Here is a 16,485-nt window from a genome sequence, read left to right as displayed (position 1 = left end):
TGGCATTTCAACAATTTTATTCAAAAAATCTGAATTAATCAGATTTTTTTTTTAAATTTTACCACAACCATTCATATTACCTTTATTTAATCTCTGCAGAGAGAAGAAGGCAGAGAGTGAAAACTGGAGTTGAGTTAGACTGGGATAATGGCTGTAGTACTGCAGACTTTTACCACCACACTGCAGGGAAGGGAGCAGCCTTTAGGAGTTCTTACCAAGCCACTGCAGTGAGACTTTATTTGGTATTTTCAGCTTTAAATGAGAGCTTTTTCAATTCTGACCAGAAAACCCTCAGCTGCAGGAAACTCAACCAACCTCAGTCAACCATATCCTCCCTCCACACAGAAACCCCAGCAACCTCAGGGCTACATGTCCTATGACAAATGTGTTAACCAGACTTCCATTTAATTGTGTAGCTATTTCACTAAGGACAACAGAAAGAAAAACATATAATTATTTGCCTAATGGACAGAGACATGACAGAATATAAAATACAAATAAGTATCATTCACAAAAAAAATTTGTCCCTCTAAAATGGTAGCATGCACATACAGTGTTATAGAAGTAAAAATTGTAAACACTGCTAAATTTTAACAAACATTCTCAAAATTTGTCTGTTACATTATCAGAAAACAAATGTAGTACAATTAGGGAAAAAATGATTTATCATTTAATTTACCTAAAAGCTCTCTTACAAAACTGAATATTAGAATTTTATAGGCGATGAATAAACAGTGGATTAAGATGAAAAAATGATATATTGTATTAAGACATTAAATTATTTTTGGACAATTAATAATATCTATTTTTAGAAATGTTAAAAAAAAAAAAGAGCATTTTTTCCAGAAATGCAAGCAAGGCTGCTAGAGATCAGAGGTACTGGTCATACACTTAGGAAATGAAAAATAGGTAATCAGTTACCAGAAAATTTGGGAGGAAAAAGTAGCTTTAATTACCAAACCTGCTAGACTGTCTATGAGGATATTATTGGGAGGTTCTTTTTTTCTTTTTTTAATGGGTCATATTAAAAATCACGTGATTCAAGGAAAGTAAGATTCAGATATATTTGTTTGGAACTGGAGGGGAAAAAAAGGCAAAAAGTAACAGGTATTGCAGTGCTAAATCTCACAAGTAAATAAACACCCAAAGACAGGTTTACACAGGAACATGAAGGACAGTGGAACCAGCAACGTGAATTGCAAAGAAAAGAGATCTGGGACCACTGGAGGTGCCCAGAGGACCAAGTAACATGACCAAGACAGCGAGAGCGGCAGAAGGCACGGAAGGAAATGAGACCTAATCTCAAACACATCATCTACCACTATTACTTCATTCACCAGACACAAAAGAAAACTTGCATACTCCCTGTTGGCATTTCTGGAACTTATACACTTCATACAGTCTCAATTACCATTTACCATATGCTCATGGTAATACTTTCATGTCTGTTTCCTCATCTATGCATTTCATACCCAGGCAAACATACAATGCTGCTGACAAAGTTAATTTCATTCCCCAGTTTTATCTCTTTCACTTCCTTCTTGTTATCTTCTGGCTCATTGCTCTGTAAATGTCTAATACATGTCCTCTTTATCTGGAAAGGTTCTTAATAGCTAACCTATATTACATATTTTTCCATATCTCCTCCTGACTTCTTCCTTTTTAACTCACCTTCATTTTTTCCATTTCTGATTCCAAATCTTCTAGTATTCTACATGTTGAAATGGTAAAAATGTGCCTACCGTCAATTCCCAACTATCTTCTCTCTTGGAGAATAAACTGTCAACTTTTAGGCTTAGGAAGAATTATCCTATCACGTTTCCACAAATTTACTTGCATCGATATTATAAGGTTGGGAAGCTTACTAAAGAGCTTTATTGTCAAGACTGAGGTATATGGAGTAAAGACTGACGTATATGGAGTAAGGACAGAAAAGCAGAGAAGCCAAGGAAAAAGAAAAAAAAGTACCCTCTTGGTTTCACAACAAAACAATAATTACATTTCTTTCTTTCCAACCTTTAGTATATTAATACAAAACCAAATTATTACCACAAACAGCACAGCAAAATCACACAGAACTGCATTTATAATTGCCAGAATTTCAATTGCATAAAGAACAAGATAATAAAAAAATCCTAAAGAAAGGTTAAAAAATTATGTGCACAGTTTTGTTTTCATGATGTAAAGACTAACTTTTACAGTGATGAATACTTTCAAGGCAGAGAAAATTGAGAAAATATTACTCTACATCAAAATATGTTCTTCATACAGATAATTCTGGTAACATACACTCCTCATAAAACTCTAAGCTCAACTTCACAAAGGAATAGTACAAAGAAGCATTTGAAAATCCTGGATTTAGATCCTGTTGAAAAAAATTTTTGTTTGAATGTGCAAAAGGTGATCTTCAGCAGGCACACAGGAATGGATCCTAACATCTATCTCTCAGAGACTGGCTTTAAAAAAAAATAAATATGTTGTGGTACACTTTACATATTTTATATAAAATTACATAATTGTGAATATTTTAATTAGTTTTATATATGCATGTTTACTAATTGTTATAGATTTTATATTTATATATACTCACACTTTGCTAAATCAGGGACACTGAGAAATGACAGGGTTTTTTTTAAATTAGTCAGGGAATTATATATTTTCAGAACCACATGCAATCCAGTACAAACTGTCATAAGAACAGAAGGAACGCCATGGATCAATGATCTAGTTTTATGAAACATGACAGTACAAGTTAGGTCTGCAAATATCAACAGGACCAGTTCATACTAAATATCAATTTTTCCGGTGATTTGACTTTATAATAGTACATTCTGAGCAGTATCTCTAACTTTTGCACAATCTCTCCCTCCTGATTTCTACTTCAGTGTATCCTATTGGAAAGAAATGTTTTGATTTGTTCCCTTCATTTCACAGAATACAGTTAGGACTGAGTTCACTCAGCTGAAACTTTCAGTGCTGACCAGTATTGATTCATTACATTTAAATCTTCTGTACTGATAACCTGACCAGTACCAGAAATTTTGTAACTTTAAGGCTGCACAATTAAAACATTTGTCACAGCCTTTGAAACAGGTTGTTAGTTTATTTTCTCAAAACAAAGTATAGCTTTAAAGAGCTCTCTGCAGTTGAATAAATTACTCCACTGGACTTAATATTTAAATTTTCCAGGGAACAACAGGAAAAAAAAAACATCTTCCTCTTAACAATACAGATACTGACAGTCATTACTACATGTATATGAAAACAAATCAGAGTTCAAGTTATCTTTTTACGCTCTTTCACTGAACTGAACACATTACATTGTTAAGCTTTATTTCAGGCTTACTACAGCTAGGCAAAGGCAAGCATGTGAAAACAAAAAAAAGTAATAAGAATAAAGAAAAATCTTTGTACAGTTGCTGACTATGGAAAGAAGTTTAGCAAACCTCACATAGTAAAACCTTATGTACTACACTACCAGAACCATCATGCAGACACTCCTTGTAACAAATACAATCATCATGGACTTTAATCATTCATTGGCAACAGTCTGTTCAATACTCTTTTCCTTCCTATTGTGTAGAGGTTAAACAATTTCATTACTGAAAGACAATACACATAAAAATGAGAACAGGAAACATAATCAAGCACAACTTGAAAAAACAGTCTGCACAAATTCATACGATCACTCCCTGCTCCCACATCCTTAGAGGTCTTCTGGATGTATTATTGGAAGCTGCATGAAAAATTCAGCTTCTGAATTGTTTCCTAAGCAATGAAATCTCAATGTGACCTTTTTCTTCTGTATGTCATTCAAGTAACCATCAATCAATACTCCAAGACAATGGAGTGAAACTTCTCTGAATGACACTCCCTAAGGTTGTCTCCATAAAATACAGCTGAGAATCCACGACAACTAACTATGCAGCTTTAGTCTATTATACACACAAAAAATAACATTTTTGATGCCTTTTGTTTATTCATATAATTAATAACCGTGCTATGTTTGTTAAAAAAGAGAGAAGTTAGGTTTAAAATATACAGGCTGACTGAAGACCTAGAACTAACAGCAAAGCATATGCATACTCTGATAATTTGGGTTTGACTGAATTTTTCACTTATGAATTCAGTGAAAAATTTAGGGATAGTTAACAAGCTTAGGTAAGTTACAAGCTTCTGCAGACACAACCTTTGGACTAGCTACTTTCGAATCACTTTTCAAAAGACAAAAAGTACCTGTGTGAAGATTTCAGTGAGCCATTGAAGAGGTGATTTCCTTCACCTTTCAATGCCTCCCTTTTTAAATTATAAGTTGCATATAATAAACAGCAACTAGTAAGTCCTTTAAAATGTATTCCCTACAGATAGCAGTCTTTTATTAGCAACAACTTAGACAAATATAGTTGCCCCCACCCCATAAATTCATTCCATAGTCTTTCAGTGCAGTTTATCTCCTGATATAGTCAGTCAGATAGAAATCACCATCTCAGATTAGACTTCCTCACTGAAGAAGCTGTTACACAGTGAAGTGACATTGCATTTAACTTACAGATATTTCAGATTTTCAAGATCTTCAAATGCCCCACTAGGAATTCTTTTGATTTGATTGTTGTTTAGAAGCCTACAAAAAGAAATAAACAACCATTTATTTTAACATGAAGAAACAGTAGGGGAAAAAAGTGTAAAAGCAGGGGTAATATAGTATTAAATAGAACATGCTTTTTCCCCTAAAAGTAACTGTTAGACAAAAAAAGTTTATGTGCTTACAGTTGTTCAACCACTATATTGCAGGTGAAAATGTAAAAAAATTAGACAGAAGTGTAAAAAAAAAAAATATATATATATATATATACCCAAACCCATAAAAACAGCAACAAAGATAAACAAATAAAACCCCAAACCCACAAAAAAAACCAATAAATTATTCTAGAAATGGAATAATGTCATTTCTTGCAGTAATCTCTGATGTAGATGAAGAGGAGAAAAAAATCTTCTGCATCAAGTATATACATCCATTTGAAACTGATAAAAACAAAGATTTGTCACTAGCAGGTGAATTAAAGTGACTTTTCCCAGATGTTTCTTAGCAATATCTTCTGTACTGGGCCTTTACGTCATATAGGAATGCAGCTGTCTGTATGCACAGATTTGCACTCATCCCTCATACATTGGTTTTACAAAGAGAAGGGAATTCAAACTAAATGTATCCTGTCTTTATTTGGGACTTCTGCATATCAGATCAGTGATTTGGACAGTTAAAACTTGAGCTGGATATCTGGCAGAAATTGTAATTCAGAACTGGGGATCAGCTGCAAACTGAGGTATGATCAAAGGAGACTGAAAATAGGGACAGTTAGTAAGAATATCTTGGCAGCACAGATTTGGACAATATACATTCCAGGGAAAGTCTTATAATTCCTTCTGGTGTGAATATAGAGTACAAGATGTGTCAGGGTATTCGTCATGATTGCCTGAAGACAGTGATCCACAGCTCACTGACATCACTACTGTATTTCAGCTCATACACTGCTGTATTTCAGCTCATACACTACTTGTCTTCTGGAAAACAGTCACGTTTGCAATCATAAGTTATGTACATTTAAAAGTAAAAATAACTGTGTATCTTAATTCCTCCTCATGCCTGCCAATATACTAAAGAAGAGAAACATGCATGCATTTGTTTTAAAAGTGATGCTAGAAGGAATGATAGAAGAGATACAAAGTTAAAATTATAATACTCATACTAATTGTATTAGTGGCTGTAAAAGGTCTTTTAGGAAGACTTTTCTTCACAATCGTAAATGATAACAAAGACCTCCATAAAAGGCAGCTCAGTAGGAACAAAACCATCTGACTCCTGTCAGTCCTGGTAAACACATTAGAGTAGGAAACCTCAGAATATTAGAATTTGTCAAATATTTTGTAACTGTAACACCTTTGCACATCTCGGCCTTTGAACAGCTTTCTTGTAAGCCCATGGTTTATTATGTGATATTCCAGCAAAACAATTTAGCACCATGTCAAAAAAAATCTTATAATAATGGTCTGCATTTTTTGATGAAATTCAATTAAAGTATATCAGTAAAATATTAGTATGCAAATAATTTTCTTTTTATTTTGATAAACACACACGTGGTTTTGCCTTCAAATATTTTGGTCCTAACCCCCACTTCTCCCATCTGTGTAAATGCTACAGCTCCAATTTATGAGATTACTTACCTGTGAAAAGTGAGCAAATATGACACATTATCAAATTGATCATATTAAGTCAAAAGGGAAAGGGTCTTAGAGTTGAAAAAGAACTTACAGCGTGTTCAGGTTTTTAAGCCGTCTAAACTCTCCAGGCTGGATTTCTTTAATCCTATTAAATCTTAGGTCTCTGTAGAATTAAAAAAAAAAAAAATTGTGTTATTAAAAAAAGCTATGTATTTTTTCATATGAAAAAATGAACTAAGCACAAGTCTTTTGTGATAACTGACCAGCCTCTGTCCATAAAACACAACTTTTGACCAAAGCAAAGCAAATCCAGAGACTGTTTGACAACTTTAGGAGAGGATTCACCAAATCCAGCTCGGTGATCAGCTGAAGGCTGTATATCTAAGTTAAATCTGTGGTCATGAAGTATGTTCTCTTCCACAGTGAAGCAACTTGTAATGGGTTGTTCAGCATTTCACGAAATTGAATTGTCTCTATACTTTAAAAGTTTGTAAATAATACTATAGAACAAAAAAAGCTTATTTATAATTAAACAGATATAGAAATATTTGCATCAGAAAAAAAATCAAGATAAAGAGACGGGTTGACTTTTAAGCTACCCAGTTCTTTAGTTCTGAGTAAGGAGGCTTAAGTGGCCTATGTTGTCTTGCTTTTAAAACATGTAAACCCAGCTGCCTGAAGCTAGACACTTCCTTATTTAATTTTACTTTCTCTTATTTTTTTATATGTTTCTACCACCTTCTGTTTCCTGTTAGCTCTACAGCTTAATGAGAAGTTCTCCAAGAAGAAGGAAATCTATTTCTCAAGCAAAGTTCTGCAAAGAAAGCAGGGACAGGGAGCAAGCTGGAAGTGGAGCAGGGATGTGGGGAAACACCTTGGCTGTGCCAATGTCCCCCCTCTCTTCTGCTGGGAGCAGGCAACAGGGCTTTCCACCTCTGCCACCTCCTGTTCTCCCCTGACTCCATGTCTGGCTACTGTATTTCAGCAGCTCAAAATTGGTTTAAGCAACTGGTCAGAACCAGCAATAAACCCACGCAAAAAACCCAAACCAACCAGGAAATAATTTTCTGCCTGCTAAGCAAAATGGACAGGCTTCTTGGGAGAGCACTCAGGTGAGAGGAGGACCAGGGGAAAGGAAGCAGGGCAGTAAGTCTGTTCTCTTCCCTAGCCACAGACCAAGGACACCATGACCTAATAGTGTCTGGTAAGCAAGCAGAAGGCAAGCAAACGCAAAGTAAGTAAAATCTAAGACTGTGATCACATATCTTAGAAGACACACTTACCAATTGCTTTCAAAAAGCAGGACATAAACATGTCACAACTGCAATCTTTGCACCATGCCTAGTTTCAATTAAAACAAACAGGCTCTGCATTTTAACAGGTAATATGTTAACAAAAGCCTCTCTGCAATTTGGTCAAAGGAAATACAGAAGAGCAGACAAAACATCAGCTGCATCCTAATCCCATACAACCTCACTGGCTGAGGCTGAATTTGTGGCAGGTACAGTTGTGTGAAGCCTTTTATGAAGAGCATATTTAAGCATAATTTCTCATGAATCCACCCACCAGGACTTATTCAGCTCTGGAATAATGGCCTCAGAAGGACTTTTTCTACATCAGTGGTTTAGGATGTGGCCTACTGTTCATTGCAAGGAAAGGATTAGACATGTGGTTCTGTTTGCGTTATACTCCACCAAAATACTTGATCAGTGGATGGAATAAATGGGGGATGCAAACTTCTATCTCTTATTTAGATGTGTAGTTAAACCTCCTGTAGATGTGCTGGACAGCCCCTTTACACAACACTCAGTGAATTGAGGATTTCCAGATTTAGAAGCACAAATTTTCAAAGCTCTAACTTGTTCTTCACAAAAGCACTTCTTCAGTTCTACTTTAACAGCATTATGTTTTGCTTATCACTCAGATGTTTTATGTGTCATACATATATGTTCCTGAGGAGAAGGAGACGCTGCCTCTGGAACCTCAGGTGCCAAGATATTCTAAACAACCATGGAATGTCACATCCTGCACTGAGAGAAGATACAGCAGATCCCTCTGAAAGAATCATTGGACATGACATACCACCTTACTTTTCCTGATTTTTCTAGATTATCTGAAAGTTTATTGTGTTCCAAAGGAGCATGTTAGTTTTGATTAAAATACTCAAAAGTGCAAAAATTCAATATTCTTGAATGGAATATTGGAAACTGAGTATTTTTCAAAAACCTCAAACTACCATCACAACTAGCAATATTTGGCTCCTAAAAACCTTTTTTTTTTAAGATATAAAATAATGTAAATTCATCCATATGACAGGCAGACCCATTCCCTACATCGGCACAAAGAAAATAAATAAAAATTTAACTTTTATGAACACAAACAAGGAGGCAGAGCACTGGGTCAGCAGCAAAATGAACCCCGTTTTGATGCATCCAATCTACTCTGCAGTAACTCATGAGGATAACTGGGGATTAGGAACACCAAGCAAAATTACAAGCATTATAACATGCAGTACCAAGCTGCATGTAGCATCATATATAATGGTATTTATCTCAACTCCTAACACTATTGCCCTTCTCATATGAAGTTGTTAAAGCTAAAGAACACATCAAGTTCATTTTCATTCTACACAAAGATATGAGAAAAAGGAGCTGCAATGAAGCACAGCACACAAATTTTCTGTAGCGCACAGTTTATTTTGTATCTGTAAGAAAAATTATAAAGCATAGATATGTTTTGTTCAAAGTCAGTACTACAATTACATTAAAGTGGGAGAGAAAAAACAATGTTAATCTTACTAAAATGTAGGATTATATCTTGATCCATTTTTTCAGAGAATATTTCGTTCTTCAAAGGAAGTAATATTTCTCAGTGTTCACTTAAAGTATTTTCATTAACTTTCAGCACAAAATTCCCCCCCAAATAAAGAGTTAAACAGCTCACAAATTAAGAAGGTAAAACTTAAATCATAACCACTGAAGATTTCTAAAGAAGAAATCTGTCAAACTGTGATAATTTTCCTATATGACAAGATAATAAACAAGAAGATAAAGGAAATAGAACTTACATTGCATGCATTAGTTTAGGGGGTGTGGTATATACCAATCACATAAACAATAGAGGAAATCTCTGTAAACCAAGTGTTCAACTGCTAGGGGGAAAGATATGCAAGACTACTTATTGAAGTGAAAGATTGCATCCAACAGAATTGGCAGAAATCAGATTTAGTAGAAGAAAAAAAAAAGCAAAAAATTTCAGTCATTGCTGTCACACCATCATAGGAAAAAAAAAAAAACCAAACCCATTACATACTAAACAGAAGTTCCATTTCTCAGGCTTGAAATGTCATGCTCCCATAGCACAGACGGCATATCCAGCTTATGGCAACAGAATGATTTCAGGAAACAGAAGAGCTCAGAGCAAAAGTCCAACAGCAATCGGAAATATCCCCTTGGAGAGTGAATGGCAGGAATGAGGACTGTGTTAAAACTGAAAAATGAGTATGGGTAGCACAAATAGGGCATTATGGATCAGATCTTCAAAGGCATTTTGTGTTGCTGAAATAATGTGTGGTCAATCAGCATGATGAGGTTTCTTGACCCTTTTTTTCTGACTAGTTCCGGCCCAACTGTGCCACATGACTTTCACTCACAAAAGCCTGTTCCCTGCCCATTCAACTCTCTTTCACCTTTTTTGCTGCTCCCCATTTCACTCTTACAAACTGGCATATCCTGGCTGGATGCTGTGCTTTGGACCAGAGCAAGCCTGACTCCCACTGACCAGCCAGAGTGCACCAGGAGGTTAAAACAGCAGACTGAGGGAAGCCACTCAACTGTCGACTGTCATTTTTCCCCCTCCTAATCTCTAAACAGTAAATGAAATGCCCAATTAAAGAAATGTAAACACCTGTGTTGATGGCATTGAATTTTAGGGTATTTAACAACTTTTGTATAACAGTTCAAAGCTAAATGTCATGCAATTGGTTTTTACAATAACAAATCTATTACACCTAATTCAGATTGTCTCTTTTATTAAGTGTTTCAAAGTGAAAACATTTACTTCTTAAAATTGTAGCTAGACAACATAATTCAAGTTGAAAAATCCACTACAGCCGCACAGGCTTCCACAGAAGCTAAGCCCATTTTGAAGCACGTCTTGCCTGAATAACACCAACAAAACACGTCCATGATAGCCAGTAAACTGAATACTCTCCAGGGTTATTTTCCTGGCTGCACTCAGGAGCTCCGTTCTGCACTAATCCATGGAGCATGACCAGGAAATGTTCGGCACAGCGCGAGGCTGCGTGGGCCAAGAACGTGCCAGGGAGCAGGCGGTCAATTTAGCAATTGGATGCCCTTGAGATTCACATTCCAGCGCCTCGGAATGGCCGTGGTCCCACAGCCCTGCAAGCAGCCAGGGCCAGCAGGACGGGTGCCAGGCAGGGTATGCGCACACATGGGCTCTGCCGGCTTCCTGCGGTCCGCTACCTGAACAGGGCTCTGGGAAGATCGGTAAGGACCAGATGTATGGCATGTAAATAAATACAATATTTCTATGTTTCCTTTTCTGTCACAAAGCAAATGAGAATGTGTTGCAGACACTTTGTCTGGATGAATATGTTCTTAATAAATTCTTTATCTGAACTAAAAGCATCCATTTGTCTCCCCTCTTTACACAGCCCATTTTTAACTATTTCAAATTTAGCATTAAAAATTAACCTTTAACATTATTTTTATTTCATTAAACACAGTGAAAATTTCTAAGTGTATAAAAATTAAAAAACGTTACTGTCTCATAAGATCCAATGCTTCTGTGGCACATCCTGGCACTGCAGGACATTCTTTAAAGCTTGCACTGGCAGTGTGCAGTAATGAAAGATAGGGTTTCTCTCTTAAAACATCCTGATGGGGTATGGCAACACTGGGCCACATGAATTCACTGCAAGTTTACAAAATAACACTTTATAAACACTAAAGATCTAATAAATGTTTGGATATATGACAGTCACACAGGGTACATAGCAAACAGTACAAAATTGACCTTAAACATCAAGGAACTTACAGGAAGAGCTAGTTAAAGAAATTTCTGTTTGAAATCTCTGTGAGAGAAGGGTTGTTTTTACTTTGATCTAACCATGCACTGAACGTAAAAGTACAAGTTTTTATATAAAATGCCTAAAGTGCAGTTTTCCTTTATTTTTTTTTTTCTAGTTATTGCTAAGCAATATACAGGGTGGAAAGGTAAGGATCATAATTTCATTACTTTTATAAAGGGTTAGATTTCATGGATTTCAATGATATTATTTCAGGTCTCTTTTTGCATATGCTTGAATTTTAAAGATTCTGTTGCTTCATCAAATTCAGAATAATCATTAACTGTTCTAAGTCAAATGGATTTAAAGTAGGGTTGTCAAGAACATATTGTGCACTCTCATCATGCACCTCAAAAGGCAGCCACCTTTGGATCAGATTGTGGATACTCAACACCCAAACTGGTCACTCCCACCAATAACCTACTGATCTCAAATAATAAGCACTCATTAGTCAGCAGTTACTACAAAAAGTGTCATCCTAAGCAGGACAAATGTGAAAATTCCTTGTAAAGAACTGCTGGAGCAGCAGTGGAAAAGACACCAAGGCTTCTCCTCTGCTTCATCCATCCCACCCATGTACTTCTCATCTCTCCCTGAGGACTGGGCATCCTGTGACTGATTAGGGCTTGGAGGATGTCCCAAAGATCCCCCCATTGCTAGAGAGTACATTTAAAATGGCTTTCATTTTTTTTCAGTTTTAATCTGTGTCACAAAAAATATTGTCATGACCCAATACTAAGATCTTTAATAAAAAAATTAAACCAAAAATTTAATGTGTTATGCTACTGCTTCTTCTACAGTCATCTTTCTCTATATACACATAGAATTAGCCAATTGCAACATGGATATAGAAACACTGTATTAAGTGATGATGTAATTAAAAACATTTATCTGGGGAGATATTGGATGTATGCAAAGCATAACATCAGGATATTCACAAAAAACCTCACTCTTTCACAGAAATGTCATAATTACAGAAATCATGTCACAGAAATGAGATAATCAAAAAAATTTCAAATATAGTCACAAATATATATCACAACTACAAGTATTCTTGGTTACTCCTAGCTACAGGACAGAAATGAAAGCAAAAATATAAATAATTTTATTTAAGGCTCATTTGCTTGGGTGTAACAATAAGATTTACAAAATGCAGTATAAGAAAAGAGTTTCTACCTTTAGCTGCTAGAATTATCAACACAAAATCTTAGACTAAAGTAAGGGAGATAACTTTGTTTGTTTTGGACACTTTTATTCCTATTATTAAAAAATTCTTGAGAGGAGAATTCTATATGCAAAAGGAAGATTTTAAGCACAATGTGTAATTTGATCTTCTGTTTATACCTCTCCCAACACTGAAAAATATAAATGCAAAAATAGATTTTTGATCCTATTTCCTTCTCACATTAAAGAATAAATTTGTTTTCACTGTTAAGGCTGAGGAGGACACACAGCTGGTCAAAGCAAGCACTCATTAGTTGTATTGGCACCAATCAACTGTGCAACATGAAGCTGTGTCTTACTTAGCACTTTTGGGTTAGACCTACTTCATGTCACCTGAACTTCCCAACTTCAGAAGATCCCTTTAATAATTTGTTAGTCTCCGAGGGTCTGTTTTAAGCTTTTCTAGTCCAAAAATGAAAATATCCTCTTACTTTGCTTAATAACACTAAATGCAAACAACAGAACAACCTAAACACCAAACTGCACTTACACCTGTAATATTTGTTCTGGGGACTATTGCCCAGCATATTGCTCCCAGGTATCACAGAGTAAGGAACACTACATGAAAAGGAGAGGAAGTAAAATAAAACAATTTTTAAAAAACACCAAATCCTAGGAGTGTCTCCAAAACCAGTATCTGTAAATACAGAATAAAGCAAATTTACCACTGCCAAACTAGAACAAAGTATTTAAACTGAAGTTTTGAAGAGCTGCATTTTTTTTTAGCCTGTCATATTGAAAGCATCTGATTTCATACTTTAAATTGAAAATAGTTGTGTATCTGTTAGCTTTGGACAAGACAAAGGCAATTTGGATGAAACCAACTTAGCCATATAATATACAGTTTCAAATGCCATGCTGACCCATTAATGCCTTTTATTACCAGTCTTCATTTAAAAGCAGAATACTAAAGCATTTACCAATGAAACCAAATCCTGATTTTTATTAGCAATGAAGGTATCTCATTACCTTGTTTCAAGGGTTAACCAGGACTTCAGCATTGATTTAAGACATGAATGTACTTAAAATTTGGAGTTATTTCCTCAACTAAGCAAAATCACTACAGCAGCAAAATGGAAAAATCTGAAAGAACAGTACTGTCTTAAGTATTTTAAAAATGAACAGGTTCTCAAATGTCCAACCTCTGCTTCAAAGGTTCAAAAAGTCCAGTGAAAACTATTTAAAGCTAAACCTCTTCCTCTATAAGTGATTGTAAAGTGTATGGTAATATTATCTTCATTACTTTAATCTGACAAATTAAAAGGAGATAGTGGCAGAAATAATGCAAGCTACTTTAAAATTATGGATTTATCATTGTCATAATTTTCTGATATTGAGGGATATAAACAGTCTGAGAAAAAAGCTGATGTGAAACACAGTGCACTCATTCATCTGTAAGGCTAGTTATGAAATGCTGATTGGCAACAAGAAGTGACAAAATGGAAAATAAATTCCTTCAGCTGTGTGATATATACTGAATCTGGAAAAAAGGTGCACCCTAGCTAATCTCATTTTCCTTTAAAAAAAAAAAAAAAGAAGGGAGCAATTAATAGATAAACATTAGATTTGTAGATCTATTAGATTTAAAAGGTAAATCAATAATTTAAGTTTACATAATTGCCATCATGCATTTAGCACTTTTCTGATGTGTTCATAAGGTAGGAATTGTTATAACCAGATGATTTTACCATTGCTAAATCCAAAATAACAAAACAAGATACTTTTTTTTCCTAATCATTGCAAATTACTACCCAGCAGAAATAACCCATACCTTGAACACCAAACTGCTATATTTCTCAATACAGAAAAAAAGATCTGCAAATGCCAGCAAGACCACATTGCTTATGTCTATTTTATTCTTATTCTTTTTTTATTCAAGGTCATCCCAGCAGGAAATGAAAAACAGCCATCAGCATAGTAAAAACATTCAAACAGAGCAGAGCATGAAAATGGCACAAAAGAGGTTATATAATCAAGTCAGTAGAGTAACTGGATGATGTCAATGGCACTTCAATGCTGCTTTAACTACTGCCCTGTAAAAAAATGTGTCACTTTGTTGAACAAAGACACAGCCACCACTTGAAAAAATAAAATCAAACCCTACTTGCAGCTATAGCACTACTTACAGTAATCATCTCTGTTAGCAGTGTTAACACTTGCTAGAATACTAGAAAACAAGTTTTTGTGGGTTTTTTTTGCTTCCTTTTCAGATTTAGCCCTAGAGCTTCTTTTACAAACAAAATTATATCATTCTTCTTTTTGTTTGGCAATTTATTTTCTGGATTAATCTTCCCCAGTCTAATCATTACATACAATATGTAATTTTCTCTAATTTATTTTGAGATATTTTTATTATCTGTACGTTAGGATGCAGTACATAAAAAAAGCCACTGCATTTTGAGATGGGAAATTAAAACATTATTCTTACAAGGTGAAGGGGTATCATAGCCAATAGTACTCAGTATACTATCATTTCAGTACCAAAAGTAAATGGCAGGACCACAAAAATATAGAAATCTGAACAGGATGCAGAACATTTGGCAGTACTCGTCTCAATGATAAACCCATGCTTCAGAAAATATAAATAATGAAGTTTAGATGATCTATCAATGATCTAATTAAAGTAATATCTGATTTGCACAAATATGTAATTTTTGTTAACAGGAACTTTGAGTTCACATGTCTTAAAAACTATTTTATCAGCTACAGCTTTGCTGAATGCAGAGCTTATTATATATCCTTATCCAAGAGCTAAGGATTTGTTTTAACTAACAATTATTTTGCCATTACAGTTGAAAGGAAAACATTTAAATGTTAATTCAATGAAATGCAATACAGTATTGTCTTACTAAGTCTTTAGATCCCTTTGCTGCCCTTGTCGCCAATATTTCTAACCAGCCATTAAAAGTGCCATTAAAAGGACTCAAGTGGGATTTGCTGGTCCAAAGTTTTAGGTCCGTAGGCTTGCCAAAAATTATACATGGAAATTTTACCCTGGTGTGATTGTGGCTCTTTGTCTTATCCACTTTCAGAGTCCTTCAACATTCATCCACTACAGAAATTATTTTGAAATTAGTAATTTTATTTTATAATGGTTTATAATCCTCATACTATCTTTAAAAAAACCCACCAAAACAAAAGCAAACCCACACAACCCAACCCCCCTCCTTTTACCAGCATGGATAGAATTCAGAGATGCAATTGCTGTTTCTGCAGTCTGAGAAATTACAAGAAAAGGAAAAATCTGTCTTTATTTCTCTCAGGGGGATCTATTGCTAAAACCAAACAATGAAAAGGCTGTTGACAGCACAGCCGTATGTTTCATTACTGATTATTTTTCACAGAAATAACCTTGGGAAAGGGCTGATGTTTTGTCCTGTGTTTGTGCTGTGCCCAACAAAACAGAGCACGACAGTTGTATCTGCAAGCTGTACTAACATAAATATGATATAGTAAAGGTCTTGGATCCAACTAATGGGGCAGAGTCTGTGAAAAGAGCTATGATACATTGAAATATTTTAGAGGACTAGTGGCAGCTGGAGATGCAACCTTTTCTTGGTTTCCTTTTTAATATTTAAGAATATGCAGTTTCAACTGGACTTTTGAATAAAAAGTAATGTTTCTCCGCTATAGGAGGCTAAAGAAGACACCAAAATATGAAGCTGACTAGTTTATGGCTTAGCATGAACCACTGAAACAAAAGCACTAGTTTTGTTTTCTTTTAAAGTTAACAGTCCTGTGAATTACTACTGTGAAAAGCCCACAGAAATTCTGCTGTTATGCTAGTCATAAATTAGTCTTATTTTCCTCCCATGTACCATTCTGTAAAATAAATACTGTTTCTGCACTTCTCACAGGAATGCTTAATTCTAAACTCTATATCCATTAAATACTGATATTCTCAGAGGAAAAGACTAAAAGACAGAAAGAAACATTATCATCCCTGAACCCAT

General features: G+C 35.1%; 1 protein-coding gene across 3 annotated transcripts in view; it reads right to left on the bottom strand.

Moving 5' to 3' along the window:
- Window positions 1-16,485, bottom strand: part of PXDN (peroxidasin) — an 85,609-nt gene that overhangs the window by 52,615 nt on the left and 16,509 nt on the right. For all 3 annotated transcript variants that reach the window (XR_005955994.1, XM_041477885.1, XM_041477886.1), the window contains exons 2-3: window positions 6,308-6,379; window positions 4,550-4,621 (exon numbers count right to left, since the gene is read on the bottom strand). Coding sequence is in view for 2 of the 3 variants with exons in the window: in XM_041477885.1 (XP_041333819.1) it covers window positions 4,550-4,621; window positions 6,308-6,379 (144 nt within the window). In the remaining variant the exon portion in view is untranslated. The remainder of the gene's footprint in view (window positions 1-4,549; window positions 4,622-6,307; window positions 6,380-16,485) is intronic.

This window comes from Pyrgilauda ruficollis, unplaced genomic scaffold, assembly GCF_017590135.1.
Source record: "Pyrgilauda ruficollis isolate IOZ18807 unplaced genomic scaffold, ASM1759013v1 scaffold42, whole genome shotgun sequence".
In the NCBI taxonomy this organism is placed as follows: Eukaryota; Metazoa; Chordata; class Aves; order Passeriformes; family Passeridae; genus Pyrgilauda; species Pyrgilauda ruficollis.
Note: the sequence above shows the minus strand (reverse complement) of the source record. Positions and strands in the feature narration are given on the sequence as shown.